Source organism: Oncorhynchus mykiss, chromosome 17 (assembly GCF_057628025.1).
Source record: "Oncorhynchus mykiss isolate SJ-2025 chromosome 17, ASM5762802v1, whole genome shotgun sequence".
Classification (NCBI taxonomy): domain Eukaryota; kingdom Metazoa; phylum Chordata; class Actinopteri; order Salmoniformes; family Salmonidae; genus Oncorhynchus; species Oncorhynchus mykiss.
Genome location: NC_143038.1, coordinates 36,956,870 through 36,974,211, shown reverse-complemented (window position 1 = coordinate 36,974,211; position 17,342 = coordinate 36,956,870). Strand labels below are relative to the sequence as shown.

General features: G+C 43.8%; 1 protein-coding gene across 2 annotated transcripts in view; it reads right to left on the bottom strand.

Moving 5' to 3' along the window:
- cfap20dc (CFAP20 domain containing) overlaps nt 1-17,342 on the bottom strand; it is a 54,359-nt gene that overhangs the window by 16,681 nt on the left and 20,336 nt on the right. The window contains exons 9-12 of one of the 2 annotated variants that reach the window (XM_090205445.1): nt 14,311-14,436; nt 14,107-14,184; nt 6,339-6,679; nt 2,364-2,831 (exon numbers count right to left, since the gene is read on the bottom strand). In XM_090205445.1, the coding sequence (XP_090061571.1) occupies nt 2,364-2,831; nt 6,339-6,679; nt 14,107-14,184; nt 14,311-14,436 (1,013 nt within the window). Of the gene's footprint in view, nt 1-2,363; nt 2,832-6,338; nt 6,749-14,106; nt 14,185-14,310; nt 14,437-17,342 lie in introns of both variants that reach the window. The other variant, XM_090205444.1, reaches the window with a different exon arrangement.

Here is a 17,342-nt window from a genome sequence, read left to right as displayed (position 1 = left end):
CAAATACAATTTGATTTGACTTGATGGGAGGACAGCTCAACAGCCTTCACTTGGCTACCTGCTGGGGACATGGAGTAGGGTGTGTCAGTGGTTGTAAGACTGCAGCTTACTGGGCTGTGTGTGTTCCACTACAATGAGGTGAGGGTTGAGGGGGGTGTCTGAGCCTCATCAGCGACCCAGGCAGCAGGCCTCCTTTGTGGGCTTGGGATCCCTCCACTCCCCTGTCTTTTGTGGACCTCAGGAAGAGTAGCTGCTGTGTCAGCTAGAGCTAATGAGGATCCCTAGAAAAATATTTCAAAAAATACAAAATACTGTGCTCTGATCATGGATCCCCTGGTTCCTCTTAGGAGGAGCGGCTGGAAGGCGGGAAGGGAGTGAGCCCCGGGCACCTCAAGGTGTGACAGCTAGCCCCCCACCTCTCTACACCCTCTCTCTCACCCTCTCTATTTTAAATCGCAGAATCCTTCTCCTCAGCACAGCATGACTGACAAACCTGCTCTTAGATCACTGCTCTGCTCTGCTCTGTACATCACACACTTTAATGTGAGCAGAGGAGATGAGGGGAAGCGAGGGATGAGGGGAGAGACAGGCAGGCAGGCGGGCGGGTGCGACACGGCGTGTCATCATGCCATCAGAAGCTGAACAGCACGATGCCAAGCCCTTTAACAAGCTTCTCTCTACATTTCCTCACTCACTCTTCTTCTATCTAAGCTTCTCTCTCTCTTCTCTTCCTCACTCTCTTCTATCTAAGCCCATCCTGACTGCAACCACTTGAGCATCGGAGAGGAGTCAACCCCGACCATAAAAGAAAGACTGGCACAAAGCAGGCAGCCACATGACTGTCACATCCACTCTTTGTCAAAAGGGACCTTTCCTCTCCCCTGAAAACTCTCTTCAGACTTCTCAGAGTTTCCTGGCTGTGTCCCAAACGGCACCATATTCCCTATATAGTGCACTACTTTTGCCCACAGCCCTGGTTAAAATAATTGCACGTTACAGGGAATAGGGTGCCATTTGGGACACACACCGCATCTTTAATTAAACAGTGGGCTCTCTTCTGTTGTGAGAGGTCAAGGGGAATGACTGTTCTCTCCTACAGTTCCCAGTGATAATTCTACATCCCTCGTTCAACATGCACTCTGCTCCCTCTTTTCTTCTCACTCCCTCGCTCTTTGTGTATCCCTCTACCCACGCCACTGATTCCCTGTTTTCTATCTATTATTAAGCTTTGGCGATATGTCTGTGGGAGAATGAGGATCAACAAGGGGCACCGACAAACTCACTGTATCTATCTGTATCAAAACAGAGATTTCTTTTCAGCTGGTCTGGGACATTTCAACCGGCAGACTTGTAACTACATGTTTTCAGAGGGGGGAAATCCAGGAATTTGCAGTGCTTTTCTATTGATAAAACTACTATACAGTATACTACTGTAAACACAGACCACTGAAGAAAAACAATCACAGAGAACTCTAGGTTTAACTAAATAAAGTACTATAGGCACAAGTAGCTAGTAGGAATCTCAGCTTGAAGAAGCAAAACATGAGGCAGACTGAAGAGAAAATATGAGGACATGCTATACTTTCACCCTTGTGATACATCCATGTCCTGTATATGTGACTACTAGACTATAACTTGAATATGATACATCCATGTCCTGTATATGTGACTACTAGGCTATAACTTGAATATGATACATCCATGTCCTGTATATGTGACTACTAGGCTATAACTTGAATATGATACATCCATGTCCTGTATATGTGACTACTAGGCTATAACTTGAATATTATACATCCATGTCCTGTATATGTGACTACTAGGCTATAACTTGAATATGATACATCCATGTCCTGTATATGTGACTACTAGGCTATAACTTGAAGTTACTGATGATCAGTCTGTTGTCTTGGGGAGGAATCACACGGTGGCACATCTGATGTGTTTTGACAACTGTAAATCCCCGTCGGTTGTGGCATCAGGCATGTGGCTGGCTGCTCAATTAGACTCTCAGACAGGTTCTCCCTCCCTCTTTCTCGCTCCCCCCTCATCCTTCTCTCCTAGGGGCTCCCTCCCTCTCATCCCACCCAGGGCCTCCCTTCCACCCAGGGCCTCCATCCCAGAGTGGCAAGAGACAGTCAGGACTGATGGTCACTTGACAGCTGCTCACTTAATTATAACATGAGAAGTATAGAAGGAAATGGAAGATGGCGGAGTTAACAGCAGAACTTTCTCTCTCTTGGTAAATCATGTGCTTCTGTTCTGTCCCACAGGGCGGGTAAGAGCTTCTGACGAAGACAGTGCGATAATAAGGATGTGATTGTGAATACTAAATTCCTGGCTGCAGACAGACAGTACCTAACCTTGTCTAATGTGGCGTCTCCTCGGGGGATGATCTCTCGCAGAGATCTCCTGCTCAGTGATGTCCTGCTGCTGCTCCTGTCCTGAGTCTGGCTCGCTCCCCCTTTTCTTCCCTCAGGTCCAGACTGGCCCAGACTGCTGTGTCTCTGCCCCTGCCTGGTACCCTGACAGGGTGACCGGCAGCGGGTTGGGACCATCCCAGGCACCTCTAATGTTCTCCTGTATGCTTGGGAGTCAGTGTGGGGAGCCAGCCTGGTTTTACACCCTGCAGGGTCTGTGTGGGTTAGGGTTCGCTCTATGGTAAATGTTCGGTCTGCACCACTGGACCCAGGCCGTGCTCTGGGCAGAGTGTCCTCATCTAGGCCTGATGATCCGGGGATACCAGGGGTGGAGCTGGAGGGAACACCAGGAGTACCCGGGCTGGGGGGGACACTGGACCTCTGATAGAGGAACCTGGAGGAGGTCTCTTCCTGGGAGAAATAGAGAGGAACAGTTTAAAAATAGGATTTTTTTATTTATTTTATTATTAGAATATGAGTAATCGTAGCCAGGCAGGCATATCTAAAAGGACAGAGGAGGCACTGACGCAACACCTTGAAAGAAAAAGACGTCTGCCTCAAGAAGGGAATTATAGCACACCCTGCCACAGATTAATGCAAAAGAATGCGTGTGCCGGCCAGCTAGCTAATAAACTGCTACGGCTGTACTGTACGATTCCATACTGGCGGCTAGCCGTGGGCTGGTATCCCACGTCCCAAATTACTTGCAATTAACTATGGCAGCAGGCTATCTGAAAAGACTCAACATTAGTCTTGCTTAGCTGGCAGAGGCTAAAATGGCTTTAAAGTAGTGTAAAGCGCTAGGCTTTCATCCCGGCTAATGGTCTCGGTAGGTTTGGCTTGAAAGCAGACGGCTCTGGTTCCTGGTTCACTAATGAGGACAACCTGGTGATAGGGCATGTTAAGTTTGACTCCTAGCCCGAACCCTACTGACTCTTCTTCACTCCTCCTCTTCCTCCCTTTTACCTCTCTTCTCATCCTTTTCTTCTGCTGCTTTTCGTTTCATGCTCAGAATCGTATATCATTGAATGGGGCACTGATGTCAGTTTAGAGTCAACACCTCTGGCATGGCCATTTACTAAGCATGATCCAACTGGGACGAGGCATCGAATGTGGATGTCCACTGGGACGAGGCATCGAATGTGGATGTCCACTGGGACGAGGCATCGAATGTGGATGTCCACTGGGACGAGGCATCGAATGTGGATGTCCACTGGGACGAGGCATCGAATGTGGATGTCCACTGGGACGAGGCATCGAATGTGGATGTCCACTGGGACGAGGCATCGAATGTGGATGTCCACTGGGACGAGGCATCGAATGTGGATGTCCATATGAATGAACTATCTAGTAATAATCAGGGATACATTTATTTTATCTTATTTTTTTATTTCACCTTTATTTAACCAGGTAGGCTAGTTGAGAACAAGTTCTCATTTACAACTGCGACCTGGCCAAGATAAAGCACAGCAGTTCGACACATACAACAACACAGAGTTACACATGGAATAAATAAGGAAGAATAATCTGATTTCCCTCGTTGGTAACATTGTATTTTATGTAGTTACACTTTTAGGGCAATCTGTCTTTTGGTTCCGACATACAGTGCCAGTCAAGAGATTGGACACATATACTAATTCAAAAGTTTTTCTTTATTTGTACTATTTTCTACAATGTAGAATAATAGTGAGGACATCAAAACTATGAAATAACACATATGGAATCATGTAGTAACCAAAAAAGTGTTAAACAAATACAAATATATTGGAGATTCTTCAAAGTAGCCACTCTTTGCCTTGATGACAACTTTGCACACTCTTGGCATTCTCTCGACCAGATTCATGGGGTAGTCACCTGGAATGGATTTAAATTAACAGGTGTGCCTTCATTTGTGGAATTTCTTTCCTTCTTAATGTGTTTAAGCCAATCAGTTGTGTTGTAACAAGGTATGGGTGGTATACAGAAGATAGCCCAATTTGGTTAAAGACCAGGTCCATATTATGACAAGGACAGCTCAAATAAGCAAAGAGAAATGACAGTCCATCATTACTTTAAGACATGAAGGTCAGTCTACCACTACTAAAGGACACCAATAAGAAGAAGAGACTTGCTTTGGCCAAGAAACACGAGCAACGGACATTAGACCGATAGATATCTATCCTTTGGTCTGATGAGTCCAAATTTGAGAATTTTGGTTACTATATGATTCCATATGTGTTATTTCATAGTTGTGATGTCTTCACTATTATTCTACAATGTAGAAAATAGTACAAATAAAGAAAAACCCTTGAATGAGTAGGTGTGTCCAAACTTTTGACTGGTACTGTAGGTTAGGGACAGGAGGAAGCTATTTTCAGTGTTTAATAACAGTTTTTTTTTAAGGCCAACTGGGACTATCTGTGGATATGGTAGTAAGCTGTGATGTTGGATATTTGAACCCATGAATTACCTAAAACATGCTGTGTGACTACTGTCTAGTCTGTTGTTTATTCAAATTAACCTTGGTCTCCCAGAGTAATATGATTGGCTGAAAACAAGCAAACAGAACAAGATGGGAATTGAAAGAAAAATAGAAAGCTCCAGAGGTTTTACAATATGTTCTTCTAGACTAGCAGAGCAGCTAACACACACACACACACACACACACACACACACACACACACACACACACACACACACACACACACACACACACACACACACACACACACACACACACACACACTTAGAGAGACATCAATCAAAGTGGCCTAATTAACAGTAGCAGAGCATATGTATGTTGAAGATGAAACTGATTTCCCTCAGGACAGTAGAGGAGAGAGAGAGAGAGACGGATCAACACAACAACTAAATTATCTTTCTCTATCTCACACACAACTGAATTGAGGATGAACACTATATATTCTCAATTCTAATGGAAGTTAACTAGTCTGAGCCAGCGGAGTGATACGTTTCTCACACAACAAAGTGAATTATATTTCTCATACAGGACCCATAAAAAAATAAACTGAATCATATTTTTTTCTTTCATATAGAAATGGACTGAATGTATAAAAGAACTGACCCTCACTGCTTTTTTGTCTCCTTGCGGAATCCATTAGGCAAAGCCAAGAAAGGAACAATGAGCACCTCAAGGACCCGCCATTTATTCTGAATTTGACTGTTAATGAAAGTCTTAAATCTGAATAATTATATTCCTTCTTAAATTTAAAACCAGTCAAGACAATTTGTTTTCCTTTGAATACATCTAACGATAATAGCCTTTGTACTCGTTACTTATAAAATTCTCCTCATCAGCTCTTTATCAGCAGCTCTTTATTACTGGGTTACATTGCTGTGTAAACACTTTCTTACATTTTATATTTACATTAGAGTCATTTAGCAGACGGTCTTATCCAGAGCGACTTACAGTTAGAGCATTCATCTTAAGATAAGTAGGTGAGACAATAACACATCACAATCACTTTGCACTAATGGTCTCAGATATACGATTTAAGAGTATAATTAGTTATTATATACACTTAGTTGATGCTTTGGTTAAGTTTAAAATCTATCATTTTATTGGCCCATAGAGTGTCTCAACTTTTTTTTTCAGTTTCAAACAATTGCTTTAAGGAAGCAGCTCCTACTGGAGTTGTTGTGTGGCGGTGGTAGGACTGCTTATTCAGGGGATCTGAAGGTCATGGGGGGTCAGAGAGGTTTCTATTGTACAATCTCTGAGGTTCCTATTGTTGAGGTTTTTATTGAGGTTTCTATTGAAGCTAAATGTACCAGAGCAACTAAATGTTTTGAAGAAGAAAAACAATTATGTTGAGAGGACTGTGTCAGGGGGCACAGGGTCTTGTGTGTGTGTGTGTGTACTCTTCATCCTCCAGCAAATCTGGAACAGACCCAGTCGTTTGAGACACATAGACATACCTCCTCACTCTCGCTGGCGAGGAAGTCGTCGTCTGGCCTGGCCCCCCTGTGCCCTCCCGTGTCCTGCTGGCCGTAGGTGTCAGTGGCCTGAGCTGCCTCCTCAGTCCAGCAGGTCTCTCCATGTCCCTGGCCCTGTCCCTGGTCTCCATATCCTTGTCCCTGTCCTCGCTTGGCTGAGTGGGGCCAAGAAGAGAAGGTGAACACGTTTTCCACTGAGAACTGAGGCTCAGAGACTTCATCCACATCACTCTCCCCTTCACTGTCATCACTGTCCGAGTCCTGCAGGGGTAATGGTGATGGGGGGAGGTCAGGGACAGGGGTCGACTGGCCAGACAGAAGCTCTGGAGAAGATTTGGAGGGCTCCAAACAGGTTCTGTCCTCGTCAACAGGTCTGGGAGACAACAACTTGTCTAAGAGAAGAATAACAACAACAACAGCTTTACAGTCAATAAAAACATGAGACTGCTCTGATTGTCTTCTCCAATGGTTCTTGTTGACTCGATTTGCTCGTCCCGTGATCGTTAGCTACAACTGTATCATTGATACTAAAACTAAGTTCCACCTTACTAAATTCATACAATGAAAACACAATGCCTAACCTCGGATGAATGGATTGCACAATCCATGAGGAGTATTCAATATCAGAGTGCGTAGGCTGCTAATGCACAGCCCAAGCCTCTTGTGTAAGACACCCCTCTTGAGTCAACGAGCAATGGTGATGATGAATCCAGAATAATGACAGAGATCTTATTACAGTGATCAATGGATCCATCTTAATTTCTTCATCATCAGGAAAACCTCCTGCTGTTCTCTGCCTGCCTGGGTTCATTTTCATATATGCAAATAACTACTGCCTAATCACAGTACGGCAGAATGAAATGAATTCGATTATGGCATGGTTGCCAAAAGCGGGCCTGCGTTAATTTCCACTCCTGCATAGATGTATATATTTTGGTCAGGTTTTTGTTAATAGAGGCATAATGCCTTAATGAGCATTTCAAATATGCATAAGCGTAAGCCGAAGCATTGAAAACGATTGCGAATGTATTTGTCTGTGGTATGCAGGGAGGGACTGGGGGAGAAAAACGCTTCGCCTTGGTAGAGCGGGGCTCACCCGCCGGCACACAAACGACATCATTAGTAGTGTGGGCGCCATTCTGCCGCAGAATCATCGCTCACACACCCATACCTCTGCCCATGGGGTCTGTCTACAGGCCCTGGCATTAGAAAACACCCAGGCAGGAACACACTGCTCCAGAGGCCTGACTGCATGTCATCCAAGCTGATTAATAGTAGCGTTGGCTTATTGCACACAATGACATTGGCTGTATGTGTATGTATGCTGTGAAATGTTCACCAATGGAGTCCAGGCCCACTTAGGAGGTCCAGACTTGGAAAACATCATGTTCATTCACTCCAGTGGAGGCTGCTGAGGGGAGGACAGCTCATGATAAGGGCTGGAATGGAGTGAATGGAATAGTATCAAACACATGGGAACCATGTGTTAGATGTTGATACCTCTCCACTTATTCCGCTTCAGCCATTACCACATACCCGTCCTCCCCAATTAAGGTGTCTCCAAACTCCTGTGATTCACACACTCAAGAGCCCATCCATCCACTATGTTCAAGTGACTCTCATCAGACCAAACGTAACTAATGAATCCTAATACTTTCAGCGAGCTAGGCTCTATGGCTGCTTCCCAAATTAAACCCTATTCCCTAAGTTGGTGGTTGGAGATATCCCTCTAGTGGTGTGGGGGCTGTGCTTCGGCAAAGTGGGTGGGGTTATATTCTGTCTGTTTGGCCCTGTGCGGGGGGTATCGTCGGACGGGGCCACAATGTCTCCCGACCCCTCCTGTCTCAGCCGCCAGTATTTATGCTGCAATAGTTTATGTGTCGGGGGGCTAGGGTCAGTCTGTTAAATCTGGAGTATTTCTCCTGTTTTAGCCATTGTCCTGTGTGAATTTAAGTATGCTCTCTCTAATTCTCTCTCTCTTTTTCGCTCTTTCTTTCTCTCCTTCTTTCTCTCTCTCGGAGGACCTGAACCGTAGGACCATGCCTCAGGACTACCTGGCCTGATGACTCCTTGCTGTCCCCAGTCCACCTGGTCGTGCTGCTGCTCCAGTTTCAACTGTTCTGCCTGCGGCTATGGAACACTGACCTGTTCACCGGACGTGCTACCTGTCAGACCAGACCTGCTGTTTTCAACTCTCTAGAGACAGCAGGAAAGGTAGATACTCTGAATGATTGGCTATGAAAAGCAAACTGACATTTACTCCTGATGTGCTGACCTGTTGCACCATCTACAACCACTGTGATTATTATTATTTGACAACGCTGGTCATCTATGAACATTTGAACATCTTGGCCATATTCTGTAATTATCTCCACATAGCACAGCCAGAATAGGACTGGCCACCCCTCATAGCCTGGTTCCTCTCTAGGTTTCTTCCTAGGTTCTGGCCTTTCTAGGGAGTTTTTCCTAGCCACCGTGTTTCTACACCTGCATTGCTTGCTGTTTGGGGTTTTAAGCTGGGTTTCTGTACAGCACTTTGTGACATCAGCTGATGTAAGAAGGGCTTTATCAATAAATTTGATTGATATTTAGTGCACTTATTTTGACCAGGACCCATAGACCTCTGGTTAAAACCAGTAGTGCACCACATTTGGAATTTTAATTCAGTGGCATTCTGGTTAGTGTCCGCCCAGAGATTGGAAGGTTGGGAGTTCGATTTCAGGCCAAGTCACACCAAAGACTGTAAATGGTACCCGATAGTGCCCATGAAGCTCATCACTAAGCTAAGGACCCTGGGACTAAACACCTCCCTCTGCAACTGGATCCTGGACTTCCTGACGGGCCACCCAAAGGTGGTAAGGGTAGGCAACAACACATCTGCCACGTGGATCCTCAACACCGGGGCCCCTCAGGGGTGCAAACCTAGTCCCCTCCTGTACTCCCTGTTCACCCACGACTGTGTAGCCAAGCACGACTCCAACACCATCGTTAAGTTTGTTGACGACACAACATTGGTAGGCCTGATCACTGACAATGATGAGACAGCCTATAGGGAGGAGGTCAGAGACCTTCAGGACAACAACCTCCCCCTCAATGTGAGCAAGACAAAGGTGATCGTGGACTACAAGAAAAGGAAGGCTGAACAGGCCCCCATTTACATCGACAGGGCTGTAGTGGAGCGGGTTGAGAGTTTCAAATTCCTTGGTGTCCACATAACTAAGACCTATCATGGTTGAAACACACCAAAACTGTCGTGAAGAGGGCACGACAACATCTATTCCTCAGGATACTGAAAATACTTGGCATGTGTCCTCAGATCCTCAAAAAGGTGCACCATCGAGAGCATCCTGACCGGTTGCATCACCGCCCGGTATGGCAACTGTTGGCATCTGCCCGCAAGGCGCTACAGAGGGTAGGGTGTACGGCACAATACATCACTGGTGCCAAGCTTCCTGCCATCCAGGACCTACAGTTGAAGTCGGAAGTTTACATACACCTTGGCCAAATACATTTAATCAACATTTTTCACAATTCCTGACATTTAGTAGTAGTAAAAATGTTCTGTCTTAGGTCTGTTAGGATCACCACTTTATTTTAAGAATGTGTAGTGTCAGAATAATAGCAAAGATAATTATTTATTTCAGCTTTTATTTATTTCATCACATTCCCAGTGGGTCAGAAGTTTACATATACTCAATTAGTATTTGGTAGCATTGCCTTTAATAGTTTAACTTGGGTCAAACAGTTTGGGTAGCGTTCCACAAGCTTCCCACAATAAGTTGGGTGAATTTTGGCCCATTCCTCCTGGAAGAGCTGGTGTAACTGAGTCAGATTTGCAGGCCTCCTTGCTCACACACGCTTTTTCAGTTCTGCCCACAAATGTTCTATAGGATTGAGGTCAGGGCTTTGTGATGGCCACTTCAATACCTTGACTTTGTTGTCCTTAAGCCATTTTGCCACAACTTTGGAAGTGTGCTTGGGGTCATTGTTCTTTTGGAAGACCCATTTGCGACCAAGCTTTAACTTCCTGACTGATGTCTTAAGATGTTGCTTCAATATAATTTTCCTGCCTCATGATGCCATCTATTTTGTGAAGTGCACCAGTCCCTCCTGCAGCAAATCACCCCCACTAGATGATGCTGCACCCATGTGCTTCACGGTTGGGATGGTGTTCTTCGGCCTGCAAGCCTCCTCCAAACATAACAATGGTTCTCTTTTTGTTTCATCAGACTAGAGGACATTTCTTCTTTGTCCCCATATGCAGTTGCAAACCGTAGTCTGTTTTTTTATGGTGGTTTGGAGCATTGGATTCTTCCTTACTGAGCGGCCTTTCAGGTTATGTCGATGTAGGACTCGTTTTACTGTGGATATAGATACTTTTGTGTCTGTTTCCTACAGCATCTTCACAAGGTTATTTGCTGTTGTTCTGGGATTGATTTGCACTTTTCGCACTAAAGTACGTTAATCTCTAGGAGACAGAAGGGGTCTCCTTCCTGAGCGGTATGATGGCTGTATGATTCCATGGTGTTTATACTTGTGTACTATTGTTTGTACAGATGAACATGGCACCTTCAGGTATTTGAAAATTGCTCTCAGGGATGAACCAGACGTGTGGAGATACACCATTTTTTTTGGCTTGGCTGATTTCTTTAGATTTTCCCAAGATGTCAAGCACTGAGGCACTGAGTTTGAAGGTAGGCCTTGGAATACATCTACAGGTACACCTCCAATTGACTCAAATGATGTCAATTAGCCTATCAGAAGCTTCCAAAGCCATGACATCATTTTCTGGAATTTTCCCAGCTGTTTAAAGGCCCAGTCAACTTAGTGTATGTAAACTTCTGACCCACTAGAATTGTGATACAGTGAGTTATAAGTTAAATAATCTGTCTATAAACACTTGTTGGAAAAATTACTTGTGTCATGCACAAAGTAGATGTCCTAACCGACTTGCCAAAACTACAGTTTGTTAACAAGAAATTTGTGGAGTGGTTGAAAAACTAGTTTTAATGACTCCAACCCAAGTGTATGTAAACTTCCGACTTCAACTTTATATACTAGGCGGTGTCAGCGGAAGACCCAAAAAATTGTCATAGACTCCAGTCACCCAAGTCTTAGACTATTCTCTCTGTTATCGCACGGCAAGCGGTACCGGAGCGCCTCCCCCTTTTTACACTGCTGCTACACGCTGTTTATTATCTACGCATAGTCACTTTACTCCTACCTACATGTTCAAATTACCTCAACTAACCTGTACCCCCTGCACATTGACTCTGTACCGATACCCCCTGCATTTGGCCTCGTTTTTGTTATGTACTTTTTATTTTATACTTTAATTTATTTAGTAAATATATAACTATTTTCCTTGAACTGCATTGTTGGTTAAGGGCTTGTAAGTAAGAATTTCACGGTAAGGCCTGTTGTATTCGGCGCATAACATTTTTATGACCTAGAATATGTGGACAACTACAACAACTGTACAACTACAGTCAGACTGTAGACTCTCCTTCCAGACTCACATTAAGCATCTCCAATCCAAAATTAAATATAGAATCAACTTCCTATTTCGTGACAAAGCCTCCTTCACTCATACCACCAAACATACCCTCGTAAAACTGACTATCCTACCGATCCTTGACTTTGACGATGTCATCTACAAAATAGCCCCCAACACTCTATTCAGCAAACTGGATGTAGACAGTGCCATCCGTTTTGTCACCAAAGCCCCATATACTACCCACCACTGCGACCTGTATGCTCTCGTTGGCTGGCCCTCACTTCATATCCGTCGCCAAACCCACTAGCTCCAGGTCATCTATAAGTCTTTGCTAGGTAAAGTCCCCCCCTTATCTCAGCTCACTGGTCACCATAGCAACACCCACACGTAGCACGCACTCCAACAGGTATATTGCACTCGTCATCCCCAAAGTCACCACTTCCATTGGCTGCCTTTCCTTCCAGTTTTCTGCTGTCAATAACTGGAAGGAATTGCAAAAATCTCTGAAGCTGGAGTCTTATATAGACTGTCTAACTATAAGCATCAGCTGTCAGAGCAGCTTACCAATCACTGTACACAGTGTAACGGTTTTCCTCCTCTTCTTCTGAGGAGAAGGAAAGATCGGACCAATGCGCAGCGTGGTAAGTGTCCATATTTTAATGAAATATAACCGAACACTGAATACAAAAGAACAAGAGAAATAAATGAAAACCAAAACAGTTCTGTATGGTAAAACACAGACACAGAAAACAACTACCCACAACCCATAGTGGGAAAACAGGCTGCCTAAGTATGGTTCTCAATCAGAGACAACGATCGACAGCTGCCTCTGATTGGGAACCATACCAGGCCAAACACAGAAATACAAAACCTAGAATACACAACATAGAATGCCCACCCCAACTCACGCTATGACCAAACTAAAACAGAGACATAAAAAAGGAACTAAGGTCAGGACCTGACACACAGCCAATCTGTAAATAGCACACTCGACTACCTCATCCCCATATTATTACTTACCCTTCTGCTCTTTTGCACCCCAGTATCTCTACTTGCACATTCATCTTCTGCACATCTATCACTCCAGTATTAATGCTAAATTGTAATTATTTTCGCCTCTAGGGCCTATTTATTGCTTACCTCCCTACCCTTCTACATTTGCACAAACTGCACATAGATTTTTCTATTTTTCTTTTATTTTGTGTTATTGACTGTACGTTTGTTTATGTGTAACTCGGTGTTGTTGTATTTGTTGCACTGCTTTGCATTATCTTGGCCAGGTCGCAGTTGTAAATGAGAACTTGTTCTCAACTGGCCTACCTGGTTAAATAAAGGTGAAATAAAAAATAAAAAAATGTTTTATTTGATTTGATGCTTCTCTGCTTGGGAGTAAGTTCCTGTGATAGACTATTGTCCTGTCCAAGGGGTATACTTGTAAATCAAGCTGCCTCAAGCTACTGACTCCTGCTCCTATGAGCCATTCTGCCTCGCGCAAGGCTACTTACCATACAGGAAATAGTGTGTCATTTGGGATGCAGCCTAGTAGTTCAGCGGTATGAAATGTCTATGGACATTCAACGCACTTTTGTCTCAACACTATAATCACCTTTTCTAATTGTGCTGCTGGGTGGAAGACCCTGAGCCAAACCCACGGGACTTCCCCCTCTGACTCTTATTTAATGTGCCATTACCATTAATGAACGTACTGCACTTAGACTGAGAGTAAGAGGGAAGGGCTGCAGTGCTGCCTCCTGCACAGCACAGGGACAGCTCCAGGCTTTTGGAGATGGGAACAACCCATAAATGGGCTTAGAGCAAAAAAAGTGTGCATTTAGTGTGGCTGGGGTGGGGGGGTTAACAAAAAAACTCAGACAAGTATTTCATAGCCTTAGCAATGATCCTGCATAAAATGTGTAGAAATGGGTAAGACTTCAGAAGCTGGGTTTTATTACTGTAGCTGGAAACTACTGAGGCAAATATACTAATGGCTAAAGTTGGCCAAACTTGCCAATTAATTGAGGTAGATGGAAGTAAATCTTGGTAAGAACCATCCTTGGAAGTGTCATGCCAGATAAGCCATCTGCCACATACTGTAGCTCCAGATTGTGATGGTTGGATGTCTGCTCTGGAGTAGGAACTGGATAAAGGGGTTAAAGTGTCTTCACTTCACTCCCAAATCAGAAACAGAAGCACTAGCCGGAGCCCGGCTGTATCCATTTTTAAAAAGTTTGTCAGTTTAGAGAAGTGTCTGACCTTCTGTTTGGTCTCCACTCGTCTCACTGGGGGTCAAAAGTCGTTGGTTCCTGTCTCCATGGTGGCTAAGTCCAGCGTCTATGGGTCCATTTACAACAGAAAAGAGAACATCTACCCTAAGACCACCACACTTCACACACTTCACACTTAGACACACAATCCAGTTCACACAGACAGGCTCTCTAAAGCTTTCATAATACATACACAGCTCACCTGAGCCAGGCGCCAATTTCTCCTTCCCTGCACTGTGTACCCGTAGCTTCCTGGACCCCGCCTTGTCTGATGACGCTCTGTCTTTAGGTGGTCGCGGCTGCAGGCTCCCTGGCTTCCCTGTACATTACACAACGAGGTTACATTAAAAACACGAGTCACAATAATAGCCTGACAAACACATAATGCAACTTTAGAACCTGAGCAGATAACAGTTTGTTAATGGCTAGCGGAACAGCTTACGGAGTTCTGAATAGTATGCCACAGTAAAACCATCTTTCGTTCTCAATAAAAGGTATTTCAGAAAACGAGCTCTATCCAATCCATCAATAGCGAGTGCAGCAGACTAAATAAAGCTAGCAATGCACAACTAAAGCTAGATATTTTAATGATCTTCTTATACACTCCATCACACTTCAAACGTACTGCATTACCAAGTCTAATATATTAGAATTTAGGTCAGTGAGTGTATAGAGTCAGTGTGCGGCTGAATTACTATCACATAAAGGAGCATGCTAACCAGACATACTTATGTAATATTTCAATTACGCACTCAGATTGAGAAGGGAAACCATAACTATGATGAACGTTGGGGAGTCAATGATTCTGTCATACCATTGTACTAATGAACCAGTGTTTACGGTTAGTTAGCTTGGTGGAAAAGGACAGCTGTTGAAAGTACATTAAATATACACTGATTTAACTTCTCTTAGGGGAGCAGTAATTCGACAAACTGGGATGAATAAAGCAAGCTAGGCAAAACTAAGGAGGAAGTTGTTTTTCAGATTTTCCCAAATCACAATTTCCAAGTCATGTCTGTGACTATTGGTCAGTGTGGGAAGCACACTGTGGAATGAATGTATGGTTTCTGTAGTAGTGTGGCATGCACATTATTAATGGCCTATAAAAAAAACTCTCAGTTCATGCTTGAATTTCTGTTACAACGATTTGAGATTTGCTGATGCTAATGATAACAGTCGACACTACAGTGTGGGATCCACACCGACAGACATCTGGAAGCCCTATCGTCTGAAAACGTCTGAAAACGTCTGAAAACCAACCTCATCAAAAAATATCTTGATTAATCCCACAACACCCTCATGCTTACTATGACTGTGATATATGGTTGTCTCACCTAGCTACTTTCAGATGATTGCACTGTAAATCACTCTGGTTAAGAGTGTCTGCTTAGCGACAAAAGTATTACAGATGAACTGAAACATTTTAGTAAGTTAAGGTAATTTCGATAACCAAATGTGATAAAGAAGCATATTCCTACCCTTAAAACTGCTGAAAAACTCATATTTATGTTAAAATGAATGAAAATCATTTGACTACTCGGGCTCCCGAGTGGCACAGCGGTCTAAGGCACTGCATCAGTGCTAGAGGCGTCACCACAGCCGGCCGTGATTGGGAGTCCCATAGGATGGCAAACAATTTGGCCGGTGTAGGCGGTCATTGTAAAAAAAAATTTGTTCTTAACTGACTAGTTAAATAAAGGTTCAATTTAAAAAAGGACTGTATGTTGCCATGTTGATAATGTGTCAACAACGACATCACTTGATTGGTTCATCTGACAGGCAGCCCTGATTACAATGCATGTGTCACGAATCCCGCTGAAGATGGTGCCTCTTCCTGTTCGGGTGGCGCTCGGCGGTCGTCGTCGCCGGCCTACTAGCTGCCACCGATCCCCTTTTCTGTTTCATTTACTTGTGTCTGATCAGTTGCACCTGTTTTGTGTTTAGGTTTTGATTGTGGGCTATTTAAACCCAGTAGGCCCGCCGCCTTTTGTGCGGGCTTGTTTCTCTGTTCGTTTTGTGGATGTGATATTTTTGTATTTCTCCGGACTGTTTGTGTCCTGTTTTTGGGCCGGTCATTGTATGCGCCTGGTGTTTTGGCGAGACCTACTTTTCTCCGGAATAAATACAGTTGTCCTTTACCCTCTGCTCTCTGCGCCTGACTCCGCACCCACTACTCCTAGAAGTCGTAACAGCATGTTAGTAGCCTCATTGACAATGTTTTCATTTTGACAACAAAAAAAAATATAAGTGCTTTTTAGAAGGCACTCCTGTTATAGACTAGCTAGGTCAGGGTTCCCCAACTAGCGGCCCACTGGACGAATTTGGCCCGCAGGTGATTTTATTTATTTTAGTTTTCTGAGCAAAAATGTAAGAAAACATTTTTTATTTAAAAATATGTATATTTTCTTGTTGGACATAAAACACCGTAAAAACACCTGCAAATCAGCTTAGAGTGATTTATTTTTGGAAATCTGTTCCAATGTATTCCCACACATAATAAAGAGATATACAGTATGCGATCGTATACAAATGTAAGCAATGTTTGAAATTATTCTGTTTTAGTTAAATATTATATCCGTTTGTGCTTCTTGCGGTCAATCTGCAGTTTACAAATGATTTGTAATTATGTTCCGGCCCCCTGACCATCTGCTTAAGAAAAAAAATCGGCCCGTGGCTGAATCTAGTTGATGATCCCTAAACTAGGTGATGTGGCATGATAAATTGACCAAAAAAATTATACTGTGCGTTGTGGGCTATCATAGCCAGCTAGTCCAAAACCACGGCATGCTCAGCTATCCTTGATGGATATTTTGCATGCTAGTGTCGTTATCGGAACAGCTTGCTACAGAGCAGGATTTTACTATGGATTATGGATTTCACTATGGACATTGGTAACATAATTTGGTCTCATAAATCTGACAACTAGCTGCAATTGATTTAATACGAGTTGACACTGTTAACAACCCGACATGTCGGTTGCTAAATCTTTCAGATCAGACACCTAGCTAGCTTCAATAGTCCTTTTTCTAGCCAGCTGTTTCTGGCCCAGCTAGCTTGCTAGCCTCTACTGGGTTTGCAGTGAAGTCCCTCACTGCAAACCATATTGAATACCGTTTCATGCATAGTGTTCACGATCTGCAAAAGTGACTTCATTACCATGCAGTTGGCTAGCTTACTAAACTTGTTTGCTGTTAGCTAGCTTGCTGGCAAACACAGTATGATCAG